The sequence below is a fragment of the Watersipora subatra genome, chromosome 1 (genome assembly GCF_963576615.1).
Source record: "Watersipora subatra chromosome 1, tzWatSuba1.1, whole genome shotgun sequence".
Taxonomy (NCBI): Eukaryota; Metazoa; Bryozoa; class Gymnolaemata; order Cheilostomatida; family Watersiporidae; genus Watersipora; species Watersipora subatra.
In genome coordinates this window covers 56,863,244-56,885,793 of record NC_088708.1, presented here as the reverse complement: position 1 = coordinate 56,885,793, position 22,550 = coordinate 56,863,244, and the positions used below count along the sequence as shown (strand labels likewise).

At 35.5% G+C, this 22,550-nt stretch overlaps 1 protein-coding gene across 2 annotated transcripts in view; it reads right to left on the bottom strand.

Annotated features, from left to right (window-relative positions):
• Window positions 1-22,550, bottom strand: part of LOC137410082 (nuclear hormone receptor HR96-like) — a 34,175-nt gene that overhangs the window by 1,770 nt on the left and 9,855 nt on the right. The window contains exons 2-7 of one of the 2 annotated variants that reach the window (XM_068095665.1): window positions 19,981-20,091; window positions 16,955-17,030; window positions 13,628-13,684; window positions 5,558-5,746; window positions 4,958-5,041; window positions 2,657-2,761 (exon numbers count right to left, since the gene is read on the bottom strand). In XM_068095665.1, the coding sequence (XP_067951766.1) occupies window positions 2,657-2,761; window positions 4,958-5,041; window positions 5,558-5,746; window positions 13,628-13,684; window positions 16,955-17,030; window positions 19,981-20,045 (576 nt within the window). In that variant the 5' untranslated portion in view covers window positions 20,046-20,091. The remainder of the gene's footprint in view (window positions 1-2,656; window positions 2,762-4,957; window positions 5,042-5,557; window positions 5,747-13,627; window positions 13,685-16,954; window positions 17,031-19,980; window positions 20,092-22,550) is intronic. The other variant, XM_068095670.1, reaches the window with a different exon arrangement.

The window sequence follows — 22,550 nt, the reverse complement described above, 5'->3', positions numbered from 1 at the left end:
TTAATCGCAAAGTTTTTTCCAAGTCATATTGTCCATTTCTACAGGATATTTTTTATCAGTTGATTTGTCTTCCATAAGGTGTCATTTGTTAGCTGTGATTAGTGCTAATGTTTGGGACCATTCTGGACAACCATGCATATGGCAGAGAAGACTCCTGTTCCAAATTGCTTGTATTTCTTGTGTATGTTCTTTCAAAAACTCGCAACCATTTTTTAAAATCTCCGCAAATCTTAAGCACAAAAGTGGATGAATGTTTTGGGCAAGCTTACAAAACATTAAAAAAATTTTTCCTGGACTGAGCTTTTAGGATAGAAATAGCTAAAAAAGCCTGCTTACAGGTCTATTTATTATGTTATTGTCTTGAGAAAAATGCTAACCAGTCTTTTGCAGATTTATGACTCTTCAGCCTTTATGTTAAAGGTTTACTTGCAACAAAATTCACATAACAGTTATTTGGTATCAAAAAGTTCACTACGTCTTACTCTGCTGTGTTGTAGGTGCAAAATATGTGGGAATGTGATCACAAGCTCTTAAAAGATCAAAAACGAACAGTTCATCGAGGCCATGACGAAAACGCCGTAGTTTGGAATCCTTTTCCAAAACGGTTCAAATTAGACGAAGCTGAACACGATGGCATCTGTTTACACTTTCACGCAACCTCATTCATTGAAATAACTTCACAAATATGCTTCACGCATTCAATAAAACCATATCTATTGTCCTTACGCGTCTATTTCATCATCATTGTATTGCTGTCACTTTGAGCACTGAAATCTTATAACCTCGTAAAAACTCATTGAATTTTTTAAACTTAGCTTGAAGGAGTGCATATCGTCCTTTGATAACCATGAGGAGCCTGTTGGTCACTTGTGATGGTCAAAAAAATGCTGTAAAAATTGTTTGCGCCATTTGGAAGGAAGTATGGGTCACATGATCAGATTACGACTAGATGATTAGACCAAGCTGAAACGGAAATGTAAAGTAGTGAGCATTTATATTCGGTTATGGCTTTTCGGTAAAACCCGTGTTTGTTATAGACTGGTGCTAGGAGACGTTTTATATTGCGCCTTTAATTGGCATTTCAATTAACTTGATAACATCACGTGTCAAAACGATAACCATGTTGCTTGAGTACATCATCAAAATAAAAGGTTTTCGACCTATGGCGCTTTCGTTGTGGCTGCGATTAACTGTTCGTCTTTTAGCTTTTAAGAGCTTGTGATCACATTTCCACATATTTTGCACTAGCAACACAACAGAGTAAGACATAGTGAATCTTTTGATACTAAATAACTGTAATATTAATTTTTTTGCAAGTCAACCTTTAATGAGTTTTTTTAGTACAACAACATTTTATCTCCCGTACTAAAACTGACACGATTATGAATTATAGATATTAATTTGTCTTAGCCATAAATTATTTTTTAGATGGCTTTATTATAATTGGTCAGAGGAACAAATTTGCAAGTTCATAAACTCCAAGTCTGTGTAGCACTTGCATTTACCACTAATAGTATGCAGTGTTCTGAGGAAGGTTTACCACTACTAGTATGCAGTGTTCTGAGGAAGGTTTACCACTAATAGTATGAAGCGTTCTGAGGAAGGTTTATTACTAATAGTATGCAGTGTTCTGAGGAAGGTTTACCACTAATAGTATGAAGTGTTCTGAGGAAGGTTTACCACTAATAGTATGCAGTGTTCTGAGGAAGGTTTACCACTAATAGTATGCAGTGTTCTGAGGAAGGTTTACCACTAATAGTATGAAGTGTTCTGAGGAAGGTTTACCACTACTAGTATGCAGTGTTCTGAGGAAGGTTTATTACTAATAGTATGCAGTGTTCTGAGGAAGGTTTACCACTAATAGTATGAAGTGTTCTGAGGAAGGTTTACCACTAATAGTATGAAGTGTTCTGAGGAAGGTTTACCACTAATAGTATGCAGTGTTCTGAGGAAGGTTTACCACTAATAGTATGAAGTGTTCTGAGGAAGGTTTACCACTACTAGTATGCAGTGTTCTGAGGAAGGTTTATTACTAATAGTATGAAGTGTTCTGAGGAAGGTTTATTACTAATAGTATGCAGTGTTCTGAGGAAGGTTTACCACTAATAGTATGAAGTGTTCTGAGGAAAGGTTCTTCAACTTTAATGAGTCTTTTTTATACATAACAAAAGCCACTAGTACAAATAAGAACAAAAAATAAAACAACCTGCAGATGAGTAGTAAAAACTTCCATTTGTTTTGCTAATAATTTTAAAAGCATTGCAGATCGCAAACTAATTGACCAGCGAACGCTCTTGATAGATTCCAATCATATAATCTAACAGCTTCACATGTGCTAAGAAAATCTCTGGCAAAAATGTACAATTGTTCCATGAAAGCTATTAAGCATTCATATGATCACCTACATGTACATGTAGCGCATGAGAAGCAAACAACCAAATCTAATGCAACATACAGAATTTTAGTTAGCTTTTTGCTGTTTGAAAACTTGCAATTGTTTGTTTTTTGTGTACTTGCAAAGTCTGTTTATCTGGAGAAGATAACTGCATAAACCGTCAATCATACTGTTAATGTAAAACTCAATCAAAAATGTCATGTCGAGGCAAAACACTGAACAAATTTAATGCAGATCTGTTTTTATGCGGGAAAGCCTTACCTTGAGCAGGGCCAATTTAACATTCAGGTGAAGCTCTTTATAATGTTCCAAACTCATCAAAAATTTTATGAATCTTTCAGCAAAGCTTTCTACCATATTGAGAAGCTAAAATGGAAAAAGGAAATATCGGTAATAGGATGCTTGAATATCACAAATCTAACAATAAGTCTATCAGTGAGCTTTCTAACATAATCATAAGCTGAAATGAAAAGGAAAATATAGGCAAACACTTAAATTTTAATAACACGCATAACTAGCCAGTCACTAGACAATAACTAGCCAGTCACTAGACAATAACTAGCCAATCACTAGACAATAACTAGCCAGTCACTAGACAATAACTAGCCAGTCACTAGACAATAACTAGCCAGTCACTAGACAATAACTAGCCAGTCACTAGACAATAACTAGCCAGTCACTAGACAATAACTAGCCAGTCATTTATTAGTTGGAATTTTATACAGTTATGAATATATATATATACTAAGTGAATGCCCATCGGTGCACAGGTAATAAAAATATTTACCATTCCAACTTTTAAATGAAAGGGTTTATTAATTTCTGAGTGTGTCCAGCCAGTGCATAATTCAAATATTTAAAAGCTTGAGGCATGGCTAAAACAGGTTGTTAAAAAACATTTCTTACTTTTTATGCTACACACTCGTGCAAGATTTAAAACAGTGGCAGGTAATAGAGTTGCCATTGGCTAAGTTTCTTTACCCAAAGAATTTGGGTAAATTGAGCTAGTCCAAATATTTACTATAGTAGGAGTTGTGTCCATCCTTCCGTATGGTCGTTAAGAAAAAAGATTGCACCCCACGGGAATCACACCCATACATTCTGCGGTTGCACAGAAATGAAGACAAGCGTACTATCACTAAGCCTCGCAGCTAGCATGACATGCCTGAGAATAATTATATTTATAATCATTACGCGTCATGATCTCTCACACAACCATGATCTTCAAGCGTACTGGAATTATTCAAGTGTCCTAATTATTCCACAGTATCACAAGTAGGCCGGGTGGGGTGGTGGATAGCACGCCTGTCTGCATAACAGTTGTTTCTGGGTTCAATGCCAGTGCGAAAAGGTTTTCCATTTCTATAACTATTTCACTATAATTGACAAGCCGATGACAAACAGACAAATGACAAATAGTAAAATTTATATAGATATATAATATGGAAGTGTTAAACTTGTGTATTTTTCTCAAAAACAGAAGTCACATTTACAATGTGATACTCATCTTTATATTAGTGAATGCCTGGCGTTGCTCGGGTAATAAAAAAGTTTTTGGATAAAAAATTTATTAGCAGTTAACATATAACAACATTTACCATTCTGCCAATGGTGGGTGGCGATGGGGCCAATGGCTATTCTGCAAGTGTGTGTGTTTGGATGTGTGTGTGTTTGTGTGTGTGTTTGTGTGTGTGTTTGTGTGTATGTGTTTGTGTGTTTGTGTGTTTGTGTGTGTGTGTGTGTATGTTTGTGTGTGTGTGTTTGTGTGTGTGTGTGTGCGTGTGTTTGTGTGTGTGTGCGTGTTTGTGTGTGTGTTTGTGTGTGTGTGTTTGTGTGTGTTTGTGTGTGTGTGTTTGCGTGTTTGTGTGTTTGTGTGTGTTTGTGTGTATGTTTGTGTGTGTGTTTGTGTGTGTGTGTGCGTGTGTTTGTGTGTGTGTGTACAAAAGGTTACTGTTTTACCAGAAGCTATCCACCAAAACTTTGATAGCGCACTGTCTTTATCTGGCCGAACAGAGAGAAAATGTAGAGGCTCTTCCTACGAAGATAATACAATTGTTCGCGTGAAAAGAATTGGCTTTAACCGTGATATAGTAATTGAACCTTAAGAAAAACCGAAAATAGAAGTTCAAAAAAACACGAAAAAGCATCGTGTTTCGTAAGTTAATAGAATTCATAGTTTCAAATAATACGTCATTTAGCGTGTGCATACGCTATACGGTATATGATAATGTATTTGTTCAATATGCTTTGTCTAGCTCAGTGGTAGAGAGCGAGGATTATAAAATCAAAATGTGGAAGTTTAATTCCAAGAATTTAATAGCTATATCTGGACATACACAGACAGACACACAAATGTTGAGAAATATGTATATAGATTCATGACATTCTTTATATATCATGATATTCATCACGGTATAGCAAATTCGACTGTACTTCAATGAAACCAGTTTTTGGAGACAGGACTTGTACATGTTAATCACCACTAGCACATGATGAACTGGAGCAATTCATAATCTATAGCTACATTAGATAGAGTAGATACATATAGGTGATCGTACCCACCTCTGCAGCATGCTGGGGTTGGTCTGTCAACTTGCGAAAGATTTCACCATCCACACAATACTGCTTACTGTGCTTTATTAACTCCTAAAATCAAAGAAATAAACAGGTGGATCCATATGTAGATGCTAGTTTAATGTAACATGTATTAGGTGAGCTGATATATATCAGTGTATATAGTGAGATGTTTAGCTGTTTTGCTATTCCAGAGCCTTCAGTTTTACAAGTACTAGTATCAAACAACTAACAGTGTGCCAGCACTGAAGAATAGCAAACAGCAAATCATGTTATTTTTTAAAAGCAATGAAAACAGCTTTTTATTTAAAATACATGTTTAAAAGAAACCAGTGTAATTGTTGAAACTTTGAAAACTTTATAATAGCTATAATTAATGAAATAGTTACCAATTAAATATCGATGAGAAGTCAGAATGTTTATAAAGATTTTATATAAGCGAAAAAGCACCAGTGACCACTTAGAACAAGACAATCACCAAAATCTATTATACATACATTTTTGAGAGGAGACACTTGTTTTACTAAAGTGCTAATTTCAATACTGGTCAAATACAGGCCTTAAAGGAAGTCCAGATCATCAACTCACTATGTCTTCGGAGAGGTGACGAGTGTCAGGGGCATCTATAAGCTCATGAGCACGTAATATTGCATCAATCTCTTCTTTCTGAGAAGAAGTGAGTGGTTGAGGATGAGAATTTGGGGCAGACATTTCTTTGGTTCTACTGTTTGATGAAGAGGCCACCTCTGATCTAGCACCTTCACTCGCTGTCTTTTTCTAAATAAAAAGGTTTATATTTTGCTGACATTCCGCTCATGAGTATCAGACAAGCTAATTTTGTTTAAAGCCTATAACTGATGTTGTGACAGACTCGCAGTAACATCGCTTGCTATCTGGGTGAATTGTGGTTGATTCTTGTCAACATCTCAGTTTTTTATCTCACAGGTTTCCCTTCATGTTCACCAGTAATACTTTCACTGCAGCACTTCAGCGATTGTTTACTAAAAGCTTTTTTAATGCCTACAAGAATAGCTATCATAAAAATTTATTTAAAATGTGACTGGTTTATTGTCTGTCTAACCAGTTTGACTGTGGCGTAACACTGCTGGCCTTATCAGATTGTCTAACGTCATATACATAAATAGCTTTGATGCCTTGCAGTTGCAAATATGATTTGAGTAACACAAAATTATTTATGTTAAACACTCTCTGATGTGATATTGGTTATAGCACTGACTATGTATTAAATTAAATGCTCCAGGAACTAATTAGTCTGGTGTGGTTTCTGAGTGAATCACTCTTTAGAGATGTAAAATACAGAAAATAATTTGAGCATAACTTCTATAGCATATTTCAAGACTGCCAGGAGGATGCAACCACAATGTCATTACTGTGCGACTAGCTTGATTTACTGTCTGATTACCGGTATAAGAGATAGAGCTCTTTACATAGTATAAGAGATGGAGCGCTGTACATAGTATAAGACATAGAGCTCTGTACATAGTATAAGAGATGGAGCTCTGTACATAGTATAAGAGATGGAGCTCTGTACATAGTATAAGAGATGGAGCTCTGTACATAGTATAATAGATAGAGCTCTGTACATAGTATAAGGGATGGAGATCTGTACATAGTAAAAGAGATAGAGCTCTGTACATAGTATAAGACATAGAGCTCTCTACATAGTATAAGAGATGGAGCTCTGTACATAGTATAAGAGATGGAACTCTGTACATAGTATAAGAGATGGAACTCTGTACACAGTATAAGAGATGGAGCTCTGTACATAGTACAATAGATAGAGCTCTGTACATAGTATAAGGGATGGAGATCTCTACATAGTATAAGAGTTAGAGCTCTGTACATAGTATAAGAGATGGAGCTCTGTACATAGTATAAGAGATAGAGCTCTGTACATAGTATAAGAGTTAGAGCTCTGTACATAGTATAAGAGTTAGAGCTCTGTACATAGTATAAGAGATAGAGCTCTGTACATAGTATAAGAGATAGAGCTCTGTACATAGTATAAGAGATAGAGCTCTGTACATAGTATAAGAGATAGAGCTCTGTACATAGTAAAAGAGATAGAGCTCTGTACATAATATAAGAGATAGAGCTCTCTACATAGTATAAGAGATGGAGCTCTGTACATAGTATAAGAGATGGAACTCTGTACATAGTATAAAAGATGGAACTCTGTACACAGTATAAGAGATGAAGCTCTGTACATAGTAAAAGAGATAGAGCTCTGTATGTAGTATAAGAGATAGAGCTCTGTACATAATATAAGAGATGAAGCTCTGTACATAGTATAAGAGATAGAGCTCAGTACATAGTATAAGAGATGGAGCTCTGTACATAGTATAAGAGATAGAGCTCTGTACATAGTATAAGAGATGGAGCTCTGTACATAGTATAAGAGATGGAGCTCTGTACATAGTATCAGAAATGGAGCTCGCTGCTATTCATAGATCTAGATAAGATTTTAGCTGAGCATTCTAATGTATATGGAAACCAGGCTTTATGCTCAGTGGCCATAGCTATTCATATTGTGTTGTTTATTTAGTTTCGTAACTAGATACGTTTCTCCTCACTTTCAACTTTGAAGTTTTTACATTAATTATCTTAACTTGTCAAATTTGAAAGTACTGTCAAGGTGTGAAGTCCATATAGCTTGCTTGGATTGGTCACTTACTTACCATAACAGCTACTGCTTGCCTGTAGCCTTTCCTTCGTATGTATGGTAACTTTATCGCTTAACTTACTATAAAAATCTGTTGCTACTTTATTGACACTCGTTTTGTGACAAACTGTCTATTCTAACCGGATGTAAGTTACTTTCGGATTTCATAAACAGACCTCAAAGATGTATCAGTGAAAATATCTGTCATTACCTGTGATGTTAGATAAAAAATCATTGACGCTTTATGAATAGACAGCATTCACATCTTGCACTTGTGTTGTGTTTACATCAAAGTCAAATCATTGCTTTACTCTGTAATAGGTTTTCATGAAAATGTGCCATGAGTGTATGTACATCGTGATGCAATAGTTTGTACCGCATCTAGCGCTGTGAAGTGTGTACTAGCAACACTCCCATTGCATCCAGCATTGCACACTGCAGTACTTAGGATATACTGCCACTGCACCATTACTGCTTAGTGCTCACTAGATAATAGTTGAACTGCGAGTATACTGCGTATTGGCAGTAGTAAAAGTATGTATTGCTATTACACTGCACAGCTGTGACATGCTTACTATTGCTAATGCAATTAATTTGATGCCCAGGCCAAAAAATTGCTGCAATTGTTATGCACTTTACTTGAAAAGTATTAAATTTCACCGTTTTGCAAATACATGCAAAACGGTGAAAATTTAAAGTTCTTGTGTAACATTAATCAGGTCAGCATGGGCGTCGTGGTTCTACAATCTATAATAAAAAATAAATATAGGAATGGATAAACTTTGTATGTCAAGGTTTGACTGCATTTAAAATTATGTAGACCAGCAAAAGTGCCAAATAAAAGCTAAGATTGTCTCTACAAAAGTTTGTAAAATTTGTCATTTTACAAACACATGTACATCCCTTTTATGTAACATTAATAAGGCTAACACCGGTTGTCACCCGGGATTCTATAATCTTGCAAAAATATAATTTGGTTTCATCTTGTGATTTTTTACTATTTACTTGGTCACCAGCCCATCACATGCTTTTAATAGTTCAAGTTGCTGCCAATACTACTTTACGATTCTGTGCCTAATCCTACGTTGTTGCCAAAGTGAAACCTAGAAGGTCTGTGAAACAGTGAATCGCAGTAATTCTTCACTGAAAATGAACAAAAACGAATTCCATCGATTATAATTTTTATGCATGTGTTGTAGATTGCTGTTGAACGAGAAAAATAGACTATGAGACATTGACATATGCTGGATAGTTTTAGAAGAGGTATTACGACACAATTATTGTGTAAGTGTGATTCAAAGTGCCAATATTTCTTCAAACCTCTGCTCTCTCATATGCATGACAACCTTTCATTCAGGCAATGGCTCAGCCCATGAATACTTTACATAAATTGTTGAATCTGCAAAGCTGACTAGATAGGGTAGCGATATATGGCAGCATAATGACTTCACATTCTTTAGCTGTCATCACTAACTTGACAACTCACTAAAATTTTAAAATGATGACTTGATATTGTAGACATATGTGGCAGCATATTTATTTCACATTATTCAACTGTTGTAACTAACTTGACAACTTACTAAATGCACAATGTTGACTTGATATTGTAGACATATGCGGCAGCATATCGATTTCACATTATTCAACGGTCGTCACTAACTTAACAACTTACTACATTTACAATGCTGACATGATATTGTGGACATATATGGCAGCATAATGACTTCACATTCTTTAGCTGTTGTAACCTAACCTGACCTTCAGACTTTGTTCGAGATTCTTAGGTCTTGCCACATCCCTTCCTAGAGGGATTTGAAGTGAGACTGTTGAAAAGGTCAGATAGATTTTGCTAAGGCCAATGTAAATGTTCTCCAATTGAGGCATCCAATTTTTTAGGCAATTTACACTTGATTAGCTCTCTTATATGAGCTGTGTGCTACTTTTAGAAAGGGTTGTCTCTACCTGTCATGGGAGGCTATTCTCACACCGACCAGCCTACTTCTAGCCAATCGTTTACCTCTAAACTCAACCGACTAGTTGCATCGGCAGATACGGCTGGCGCATCCGATGTACAAGCTAAGGAAAAGCCGAAGAAACAAGTTCGGCACCACGACCTGGACCCAAACACTGCTGCCTGCGTGGTATGCGCTTCCATTTTAGGGAATGCATGTCTTTAATATTCTGCACTGACTGTCTAATTGTCATGCCTAGGGTGTTTGTATTAGCAACATCGTCACTTGACTTTTCCATACAGTCAGTCAAACTTACCTGTTGACTTCATTGGACTGTCTCTAATACAGTCAGCCAAACTCCCTCGCTGACTTCTTAACCCAATCTCCATTAGCCACTATCTATGACCAATGTTTACTACATTCTTTTCTAGATCCATCTTGGTAAAATGTTCACAGTTGCTTGAGAAATTTTGCAAAATCAATTTCTTTTAGTGTAACCCATGACATCTCGTTGTGTTCGTTATTAAAAAGGGACAAAAATGGAAACTTAGCCTTGTGCTTCTGCAAACTGTCAGCCATACTTGCTGCCTTGCAAAGTTATGGCTACTTTTTGGCACCATTGGGTTGTTTTTTCAGAGCCGACTTATTTCGGCAGCATTAATTTTTCAAATTATATTATCTAACGGTGTCAATCTCATTTCTGTTACTTTTAGCTGTCGCAACGATGGTAAATGGCTGCATTTTTATCAATCGTCTAATGAATCAATCATGTTTTTGTGTCATGCGCAATGGCACTAAACCAATGGCACCGCCAACAAAACCTGCACCATGCACTGGCGTGAAATCTTACTTTGCCTTCTGTATTATGTCTCTGTCAATAGTGACGGTTGTAATCATGGCTGTTGCCATTGTTAAATCTGTTGCACACTGAAAAAAATATTATTGAGCAGAAAATATTACTTCACTAAAATCCCGGTACATAGCAGTGTAATACTTTATACAGTGAAACTCGGATAACTCAAACTTCAAGGGACCGAGCAAAAGTGTTCGAGTTATTAGAGCGTTCAAGTTATCAGGACAGTCATAAGTGCACGTATTTATCAGTAGATACATGTACATATACAAACTATATATAAATCAAAAGCATAGATTGCTTGTTGCAAATTAAAGGGTCTCTCGTGTGAAGTTTTAAATATTTTTAATCAGAAAGTATAGATATTTTTCTATCACTTGAGATTTGTTTGTTGTTTTAGGTGATGTGACTGCCAGGACGTTCTCAGATTATAATTGGCAAAACGTGATCGCAGTTAAAACGCTCACAAAAAATACATACGTATTTTTTTACCGAGCGTTTTAACCAAGATCAATTTTGTAGTAAGTCAGTTATTACAAAACTGCTTTACTATGAAAAACCCATTATCAATTTTGCGGATTTTACTTTAAATTTATCCGAATTTTACCTCGCTTTTCTTGCTTTCAGAGGGTTATCGCTAAGCAGATGTTTGGTAAAATTTGATTTTTGCAAATCTTTAGAAAAGTCGTTAATGAAAAATATTTTGCCGATGTTAGTAATAACGAGGCCTAAGAACTACTAAAAGTCGATGTTTATCTCTATGGCTTGGAATAAAGTGATATTCTAGAGCGATAGTAACAACCATCTCGGTAGCCATTTGGCAAAAAACTGTTCGAGTTAACGGAGTTTCGGTCGAGTTATCTAAAGCCATTTATCATTGCGTGGGAACAGACCAACTCAAACTTCAAGGGACCGAGCAAAAGTGTTCGAATTATCAGAGCGTTCAAGTTATCAGAGCACTGTCACAAGTCCATGTATTTAACTTTATGCAACAGTAACTTTATGCTATATCTAAATACATGTATACAAATCTCAGTGCTTGTTGTTTGCGTGTCGTTAGTCCAGCGATAATTTTACGAATGAAAAATGTGCTTTGCACAGGATTCGGACTCACAACCTCCAGGTCTGTAGATCGGCAAACTAATCCACTACACCACATCAGCCTGAGTTTACATCTGTTTAGATCTCTAAACTATGATGAAATATTTCAAATCTCACTTTCCCGAATTGCAAATCGGGAGCAACATTGCCCAGAAACTAACGGTACACGAGTGTCAACATTGTCATAATAGATGTACGCATACCTTCTGTACGATGCGAATGGAAATGTGTAGGTTGATCAAACTCCTCTACTCAGCTTGACCAAATTGAATGTTGATGAAATTACGAAGGCATCTGTATATACAGTGTTACATTCTATTTGCCAACTTTAAACATATTTTAAACATTCCAAATGTTTTAAAATACATACATTATTTAAAAATATGTACTAATAATTTAAAAATATAATTTTGCCTATACTTCGTAAAATAGGTAAACCCAATTTTTTATATAAAGGGTCAAAAAGACAGAAGACTATCTCGGAAGGATTGTCTATAGATATCACAAATGTGTCTATAGATATCACAAATGTGTCTATAGATATCACAATTGTGTATATAGATATCACAAATGTGTCTATAGATATCACAAATGTGTCTATAGATATCACAAGTGTGTCTTTAAATATAACAAATGTGTCTATAGATATCACAATTGTGTCTATAGATATCACAATTGTGTCTATAGATATCACAAATGTGTTTATAGATATCACAAATGTGTCTTTAAATATAACAAATGTGTCTATAGATATCACAATTGTGTCTATAGATATCACAATTGTGTCTATAGATATCACAAATGTGTCTATAGATATCACAAGTGTGTCTTTAAATATAACAAATGTGTCTATAGATATCACAATTGTGTCTATAGATATCACAATTGTGTCTATAGATATCACAAATGTGTTTATAGATATCACAAATGTGTCTTTAAATATAACAAATGTGTCTATAGATATCACGATTGTGTCTATAGATATCACAATTGTGTCTATAGATATCACAAATGTGTTTATAGATATCACAAATGTGTCTTTAAATATAACAAATGTGTCTATAGATATCACAATTGTGTCTATAGATATCACAAATGTGTTTATAGATATCACAAATGTGTCTGTAGATATCATAATTGTGTCTATAAATATCACAAAGGTGTCTGTAGATATCACAAATGTGTCTGTAGATATCACAAATGTGTCTGTCAATAGCAAATGTGTTTGTAGATATCAGAGATGCGTCTGGTCAATCTCATGGCTGAGCATATTGAATACTAACAGTTTTGTTACACAAATTCTACCCATAATTCCCACAATGTGAACAAGTTTTGGTTGCAAATAAATCTATCAAATATGCACTGAGTCTGTTGTTATAGGTGAAGACTGGTTTACTGTAAGAACTACCCAATTATGTGAAAAATCAGGATACTGGCAAACATGTTTTTCCTCAAGTCAGGATGTAAATAAATCCCCATTTACAATGTTGAAAATTATTACAACCAATCAGAGGCTAGGAATGTGGTTTATTACAACCAATCAGAGGCTAGGAATGTGGTTTATTACAACCAATCAGAGGCTAAGAATGTGGTGTAAGGTTTTTATTAGTCGCATTAGGAACATAAATTAACTTTGTTTTCTTTTAAATAACAACAAATTACTAGATGCACATTTTATGTTTATTAACTGTATAGTAAAAACAACCAACCGTGTAACAAAAGACATCCAGATTGAAGTTAGCTTTCACTGATGATCAGTAGATCCGATCAGTATCTGGATCGGATCTTGTATTTTGAATTGAGACCTTTTTAATTACTAGAACCTAAAGCCTGTTTAACATTGGACACCTTATCACTCCATTCAAACGCCATCACAGTAACTCCCATTGGCCAAGTAGAATAAAAAGGTTCGACCTAGCAAAAAATTTCCATCTGGACCATGTGTCTTTTAACGCCAATGCCCAGTTACCCATTCTATTAGGCTCCTGAGCGAGCTTAAAAGGAAGGTGTCAACTCTTAAGTGACATTTGTCGAACTATAAATAGAGCGAGCAATAGATATTTACCTACCGAGTCTACAAACAGATCAAGAAATGGCTCCGTGAGTGATTGATCACCGTCCCTATTCTAAATAAAAACATCAAGTCTGATAATGAAGAAAGAGCTCAAACAGAGCCAGTGGCAAAGCTGAACAGAGATGCAAGCAGCGAGCTAAGGGCACCAGATGTTGAATCATAAACATAAAAGCAAAAAGCAAATTTATGATGATACGATTACTGTGGCTGCCTGCAAGTACTGCTGTTAAAGATGACCTTGCACAAAGTTTATTGAACATTTCATCAAAAAGTATCAGTATTTTTCAATCTTTTGCGATTGTTTTTGGATGTTTGAACTGATCTAACTGCCACGATGTTTCAAGATTAAATTGATACCCGAATGCGATTCAAACTCTCAGAAAAAAAATTAGCGTGAAATGACATAACTTATTGCTATCGTTGTTATATTTGACATCAGCTATTGCGTTCAAGCTGCAATGTTAAGCGCCACTATTCGATCTCTTTGCAACTATAGACACTAGAATTGCACTTCCACTTGATCTGAGTGTTTTAATGATTTGGCGATTTTTATCTAGAAACATCCTGGCAGTCAGATCACCTCAAACATCAAAAACAATCACAAATGATAGAGAAATACCTACAATTTCTGATAAAATCTCCTAAAATTAGTGAAAGTTCATGTCTAAGACCTAGATTGTTTTTGCCACCAAAGTAATGTAATTCGTTTAGTACCTCTTTTGGTAGATAGAACAAGGCGTACTGCATAAAGCCATAAACGAAGAGCAAAGTCAGTTTTTCGGACATTCTAATGTGGCCCTAAAGGCGCTGCGTAACGCATGTAATACTTGTGATGTCGCAGTTTCTAATCCAGTTGTGATCAAAAGTGCTGCTATGCAATAAAAGTGACTCAGTACACGAGTTTCACTCAAGCTGCAGACTGAGTTGGGCCACTAAAATTGATAGACAGTGTGAGTCAACAGCAAACCTTCATGCGCTAGGAGAATGGTGACGCCATTGCAACTAATCATAGCAGCCAAAAGCTTTGTGTCAACATATTTCTTGTCAAAATGCTAAAGTTGTCAAAGCTAAACTTTGGCAGATGGCTGGAGGTCGCTAGACTGTAGGAAGACTAGACTGTATCGCTAGACTGTAGACCTATTGAAACTGTGACGTTACTGTCCCTTATCGCTACGCAGCAATCACCATTTTCAGCATAATGCCATTCTGTTCCTCTCAACCTACTATTTATTACTTTTGTTACATGGCTACTTGGGTGGTGGGACAAATTGTGGCAAAGCACTGAGCGTGCCATGTGCCAAGTCTTTACATGCTTCGCCGATACCATGTGTGATGCCAACTACCGCCCTTAATTTTTGTTTGCAGCCAAAAATAGTGAAAGTATTGATGTTGTATTATTACAATAGAAAATAAGAGTTAGCCCCGCAATACCTAACATATACAATCGGAATAAGTCTGTCTGTCACACAACTCGCTCATAGCATCAAATCAGCTCATACCAGGAACAATCTCCTTAGCAGCTCCACACAAACTAACAATAAAATAGTAGCATTGTGTGTTTGTATAGTGAATAATACAAGAGGTTGTGAATCTTTAAATCCTTGGCTTTATACAATAAATAGAATTCAAAGTGTTTATTGCTATCAGAGTATGTCACAGCATCTACATGGGAATAGTTCCATAGCAGCGCAACTTCAAGCAACACGCCACACCAACACTGCAAGCATTAGCACTAATAGTCATACAATGGTTTTCTACCATAACCCATCCCAATAAACTGCTTGAAAAGTGATTTGTTCAACATTCATAGCTATTTTCCCAGTATAATTGATGTAAATAATTTTAATTTCATACCAAAACCTTTGGGCCTTGATTTTCTGTAAGAATTATAGCCTGGCTATACGCGGAGAAATACTTGTTTGTGTAGCCAAACAAACATGTTGGTCTGAACCAGTAGAGATACAACCCATGCATCTGCGATTGGCTGAAATAGTTATTTTTGTGGTGGATGGCGTCCACTTACATTTAGCCTAAGCTCAAAGCCAAGGCAACCCAGAGCAGTGCCGAGTCAAGACCGAGCCGGGCCCGGCCGCGAAATTTTTTTTCCCAAACAGGTTTACATACGGCAGTTAAATTTTGGCTCCTGATTGGTTTTAGTAATTGAGTTTTAGTAACCAAAACCTACATCATTACATTAGAAATCAATAGTTATGATTAGAAAGGAACACAAAATTCTAAATAACGTAGTAAAACTGATGTTATCATTCAAAAAGTGCTGTTAAAACGTAAGAGGCGCTCACTTAAAATTCATTAATTTAAGCCATTTTGAATAAAATTTTGGAATTTTGTGTTCCTCTCTAATTATAACTATTGACTTTTAATGTAATGATGTAGGATTTGATTACTAAAACTCAATTACTAAAGCCAATCAGGAGCCAAAATGTTACTGCCGTATGTAAACCTGTTTGGGAAAAAAAAATTCGCGGCGACCCAAGCCGAGTCCAGCCAAGTAGAACGGAGGCGGAGCTTACTAGTTATATAAGCTCCAACATTTGTGTAGAAGAGCAGAGCTGTTCTGGGCCTGTTCATTGCCTGTTACTTGATCATTCTTGTTCAACTTATGAACTAAGCAGAAATAAATGTATAAACTCATGTACCGAGTCTTGTACTAGTGGAGGAAAGTGAAGGTCACACAAAACCTTTACATTCTAACAAACATAACATCAATTCCATTTTATTCATTTTCAACACAAGTTTGTTCTATCAAAGATTCGTTTTCAAGTAGTAACTACAGGATCTCACAGATATGTATTTATATGTAGATAAAGATATTCTCACTTGTAACAGATAAACAAAGCCCACTAGTGTAAATTAAAGATTTTCATAAAAAAGGGTTTTAGATAAGTCTTTAAGCAATTGCATCAGTAAAACCTCAATTTTTTTGCTCTGTACCTGTGCAGCAGTTTTTACATAAGTAAAAGTACAGCAGCGCTAGCAGCTGCACATATTCTATGATTCCCACAAATTTTTGGCTATCCACATTAGATAAATAAATATGCTCGCAATACTTCAACAATGGTACAAGAAAATCATATCATGACCTTCACGGAGTTGAGTTCAATTCTGATTGGTCAATCTATTTGTCAAGGTAACTCATTGGTTAGTTTACTATCTACCCTACTCATCAGCAATGCATTTCCATGTAGCCAAACTTTTAGGTAGGAGAACACAGTGTTAGGTATCCTGCAGATGCTTTGGTTGCTATTTTTGCTATGGCTACGTATATCATGCGAGGAAACAATATATTAATGCTCTATTTTACCTTGCTTGTGGTTTCATAGGGCACATATTCAGCTCCAGGTGGACAAATAGGGTGCTGTTGACTGGTGGAATCTGAGCTAAATGTCATAAAATACGATTATTATTATTTGAGCTGCCATCTTGAGATCACATGTCGTCAATAATGATCTAGTAATATCATACCATTTCCATACCACAGCTGGTCAGTCAAAAGAATTTCTGACCCATAAACTGCCAGTGGCAAGATAACTCCACCACAACCTTATCGATGAGTTTGGATATGTAGACAGGTTATACCAGCAAGTGTTAAAAACCAATGAATTTAAAAAAGTATTTGCAATAGTTTTGGATGATTTGTTAAAGGAGAATAATCAGCGTTATGACCGGTGTGTTAGAGATGAACTTGCGCTAAAGTTTTTAGTAAATCTTATCTATCAGAAGGTATCGGTATTTTTCAAACATTTCGATTGTTTTTGATGTTTGAGGTGATCTGGTTGTCAGGATGTTTTAAGATTAACATTGATAAAACTTTATCACAATCAAAACGCTTAGATCAAGCTGAAGTGCAATTGTATGATTGTCATTGTCATTATGATGTCAATAATTGCAATAGGGACAAAATAGAGATGCGTAACGCTTCAAATTGAACATGATAGCTGATATCAAATATAACAGCTAGTGACATCAATTTGCACATATTTTTCTTCTGAGCATTTTAATCGTTATTGAGTTTTATTGATTTTAATCTTGAAACATCCTGGCAGTTACATCACCTCAAACATCACAAGCAATTGCAAATGATAGAAAACTATGGATATTTTCTGATAAAATCTAGTAAAATTTATGGTAAGTTTATCTTTAATAAATTTGCTAGTTGTGGTCTCCTGGTGAATGATGCCGAGAGGTTGTGCATGGAATATTACATATACATTGTAGATACAAACAACAACTGAAAACAGATCTGAATGTTAATATACACCCAAGTTGTGGGTTCTCCCTCATAAATTATGACAGGTATATGACAAATGATTTGTGGGTCCTTTATCATGAATGCAATGAATACATGACAAAGCATGCTTTGGAATAATAACCTCCAGGATACTCCAACACTGGCTTCTTCCAGATGCCTGACTCGATAACAAATTGTTCACATCGCTGAATAAATAGCTACATGCACTATTTACCAGAGTCAGTGAGATGTTATTGCTCAGCTTATATAGTCGATAGTATAGCTGTACATACTATATACCAGAGTCAGTGAGATGTTATAGCTCAGCCTATATAGTTGATAGTATAGCTGTACATACTATATACCAGAGTTAGTGAGGTGTTATAGCTCAGCCTATATAGTTGATAGTATAGCTGTACGTGCTGTTTACCTGAAAAGTCATAACCAAGACAAGGCAATTAAATTAAGGCATGCTGTTGCAAGTCAACCTTTAAGGCATGCTGCATCAACACAGATGACTTTAAAAGCTATTTGAATGGCCAGTTATGAACCTAATCATCAGACAGTATTGGATAAACTTTAAGGAAAAACTACATAAAAAACATACTACTCACGTATGGATAATACCCATAATACCCATGATGTTACGGTTATCCTACAAAATCTAAATAGAAAAATAATAACAGTAACATATTGCACACCTTCGGTCACTATATACCTCGATCTTATAAATTCGAATGATTATTCTTATAACTAAATATTTTTGCAAGATGTTAAAAACGGCTTGGCAGTACCGCGATGTTGGGCACAGCCATAGTATCATCAACAAAATCTTTAAAAAAATAGTAACAGTAACATATTGCCCACCATCGGTCACTATATACTTCGATCTTGCAAATTTGAATGATTATTCTTATAATTAAATCTTATAATAATCTTATAAGAATCGTGTAACAAATATCATCGTCATTTCCTTTACTTTCACTGCTTTGGACATCAGTTGGAATACCAAAGTACTCATTGTAAATGTCCAAAATGTCAGTTGACATTGAAATCGGCAAAAAATAAACCATTACTTTTCAGTACTTCTACGTTAATTACAGAAACCTTCGGCAATTGGACATTGCCATAGACTGGTGAAATGTGCAAATTTTTCTCGTGAAATGCACATGACTTAATGGTTCTACTCTCTGTCGCACGGCTTTATCGGCGTTTCGTTGGCCGGTTTTAATTTTGATTAGAAAAGGCTTGTCAGGTTATAATGGCGATTTTAGGCAAGATTAATCTGTCTAGTTATGAATTATCCGATCAGATGAGTAAGTTTTAGGATACTGTCTACACTTTTCAAAGACCTGGTAACATATTTAAATAGGTTTATATGTGTTTTGTATCGTTATTATAGTTAAACGACTCCAAACAAAGATGGTTAAATTTTTTGATGATATTTCGGTACAAGGGTTTGAGTACAGTGTTGATGAATCATTTTCGAAACTTGTGTGCGCATATGCATTTATCATAAAACTCTCAAACACTCTTTTCGCTCGTGTTTGGTCGTGGGATTATATAATAGAGAAATAAGCATTTAAAATGGTCTATTATAAAGAATATATTAATGTCAGTAGCACTTTTTCCAGGAGTACAACTCGTGGTCTGTAACCCAGGATTGCCCGCTCCTGGAAACTAATTGCACCCTACTGAAGATAAGATTATGTAAAGCTTACCACAAGTATTTCCGTACCACAATGCATTCTGAAGATGTAATTCTAATGGAAAAGAGATCGTATGAAAGCTAGATAATTAAAACTATCCATGACCTCAGACTACGGCCTTTCAATCAAAATATTCCTCACCAGTGTGAAGGCCAGCCAACAAGAATCACTGTAAATACATTCTTACAATCCCAAAACAACTTTTGACAAATCCTAGTCCGCGATAACAAATGATAAAGGACACCTGTCATAACCTCTATAGATACCTGTCAGAACCATTAGACTTTTGTCAGAGCAACCAGACACCTGCCAGAGTTACTAGACACCTGTCAGAGCAAACTACAATACAACGTACCCAACCAGTCTACATTATTTTACTAGATCACTCACTATGTATGCTCCTGCGTAGAACAATTGGTAAAGAAATCCTCATCTGGAACAGGTAGGTCATCCATCACTTTTGCAGGTGTCGGATGAAGCACAGCTCGGTAGTTCACCACGCTGTCAAGTACAGGAATAAATCTACGATTAGGTCAGCTTGAGTTAAAATCTACATAATGACTCGAATATATATTTATCACTGGTGTAATTATTACGCATTGATAAAATGCTGCTTAAACCGTCTCGATAACATTTCACTATGCCTTAACTTACAGTGTTGCAACTAGAGAAAGCTTTCATTAAATAACATACAATGTTTACATAACCCGGTTAATCTGCAAGTCAAAGATGGAAATGGTACTAGTGAATGATGCGGAAGAAAATGTCGCGCAAGCTATTCCATTTTAAACATTTTCTAAACTCCGTCAGTTCTATTTCGAAAGGGTGCTGCTAAGCGAGACAGGAGTATACCGCTATGACCTCTGGCGGAGAATTCCTCATCTTTTTTAACAAAGCGTTAGTGTTAATACGCAACATACGAATGTCTATTAAAACACTTATCGCATATTAACTCAATGTGTGCACAATTCCAAATCCGTACCATGGAAACATACCACTTTCCTAGATTTTTATAAAAAAATTGACAGTGATATTTGATGATAAGATTAAGTAGCATTACATAATGATATAGTATTCAATGTGTTTCCTGTTATGAATATGGGTCCTCCGTATCATATTTCAAGGAAGCTTTTGCTGTAGCATCACTTTTTAGAAAGTCAGGCCTTTAAAATATTCCTTGAAGAATGAAAATGGTAATCTTCCCAAGTGTTAATTGCCGACAATGATAAGCGATTTGTGTTCAAGAATACTTATAGTGTCATTTCACATTTGGCTACTGGTGTAAGCTTACTACAATAAAACATTAATTTAAAGTTAATTATTATTTTAAAACATAACGCTGAAAAACTGAGACTCACTAAACATCCACATGGTCCGAGGACTACATGCTAACATCCATTGTGAGTGACAACAACCCAAATAGATTCAAATCAGCAGTTTATTTTGTGGTCGATAGAACAAGACCTAAAACTGATAAAATTGGACATTGCGCTTGTCTTTTTTACACATCTTTCTACTGAAGCTTTATGTACACACTCATTGGCAAAATAAAAGAGTATATGTCAGAATGTATGATGAGTTGAAGAGAGCAGTGACAGGTCAAATTAGTAGTTTTGACGGGTTTGCACGCATCATCCAATCAGTCTCCTCTTCAGGAGACATATTGCAAGCCGCATGCAGATATTTATGGTTCAAAGACCATGTATTAATCTTTAAATGGCCAAACAATCTAAAATCTAACCAAAGCAAAATATTTTTGGTGGGCCACATAATTTATAACAATGTGATTGCACTTGGTATTTAAAAATGTCAACGGTAGAGTACGATTAAATTTACCACATTGCAGGTTTAGATGATAAGTGGTCAAAGAGAGAATACAAATAGTTTCCCTTCCTAGACCGGCTCTCTGTGGTCATGTTACTTTGAAACCTAAAAAACTTTATTGATATTTTGAAAAATTTAGACAAGCCCAAAAGTGTATGTATTATTAATTGATTGAACAACTAAACCTAATAAAATTAAGGATTACTTCAACTGTTAATTTCAAGCCAGTCGATAATTTGTTCTTACAAATTACTATCGCAAGTCAACATCTTTTAAATTAGTTTTTGCACCAAAAATCAAAGATAAGGTGTTTGCTATTTAAACAAGGATAGTTATGAAAAGCTATTTGTAACCTTAGGATCTAACATTTTTATGACAAATAACAGGCGCCTCGCTAGATTGTGATCACAACCCCTAGTCATAATTCTAATAAAGCTACCATCAACTTGTGCCAAGCTTGAGCTTCAATAACAAATTAGCTTTGAGTGAACTTTTATAATCAGACTGTTAAAAGTTTGCGAAGACATTTAAGAAAAACAATTATATTTTAGTTCCAGGCCCTAAATGATGTAAACTATAAAAAGCAGAAAGTTCTGCTTAAATGTTAATACAAAAAACAGACATATTAGTCCATGTCCATATTAGTCCATGTCCATATTAGTCCATGTCCATATTAGTCCATGTCCATATTAGTCCATGTCCATATTAGTCCATGTCCATATTAGTCCATGTCCATATTAGTCCATGTCCATATTAGTCCATGTCCATATTAGTCCATGCAAAATAAGTTGACACGGATGATGCGTTGAAAGGGTGCAGAACATCTGAGAAGTTTATATTTCAATTCTTCCCGAGAATCAGAAAGATTAGAAAGTTTTAACCTTTTCCTAATCTGCGGTTTTAAAAGAACCATCTAGAAGGATTTTTTAAATGAGCAGACACTTTTTAGCATAACTTTTGTTGGTTGTTGGTGTAAAACATTTTTCTTTATTCAAGCACAACTGTTTGTCAGACGTTCTGCAGACAATAAAGCTAGAGATCATGTACAGCATATATCCATGTATGTGGCATGAGATAAGGATCAATTATTATAACATGGAAAAGCGAAAACAAAAGCTGATCACAAGCAAATTAGA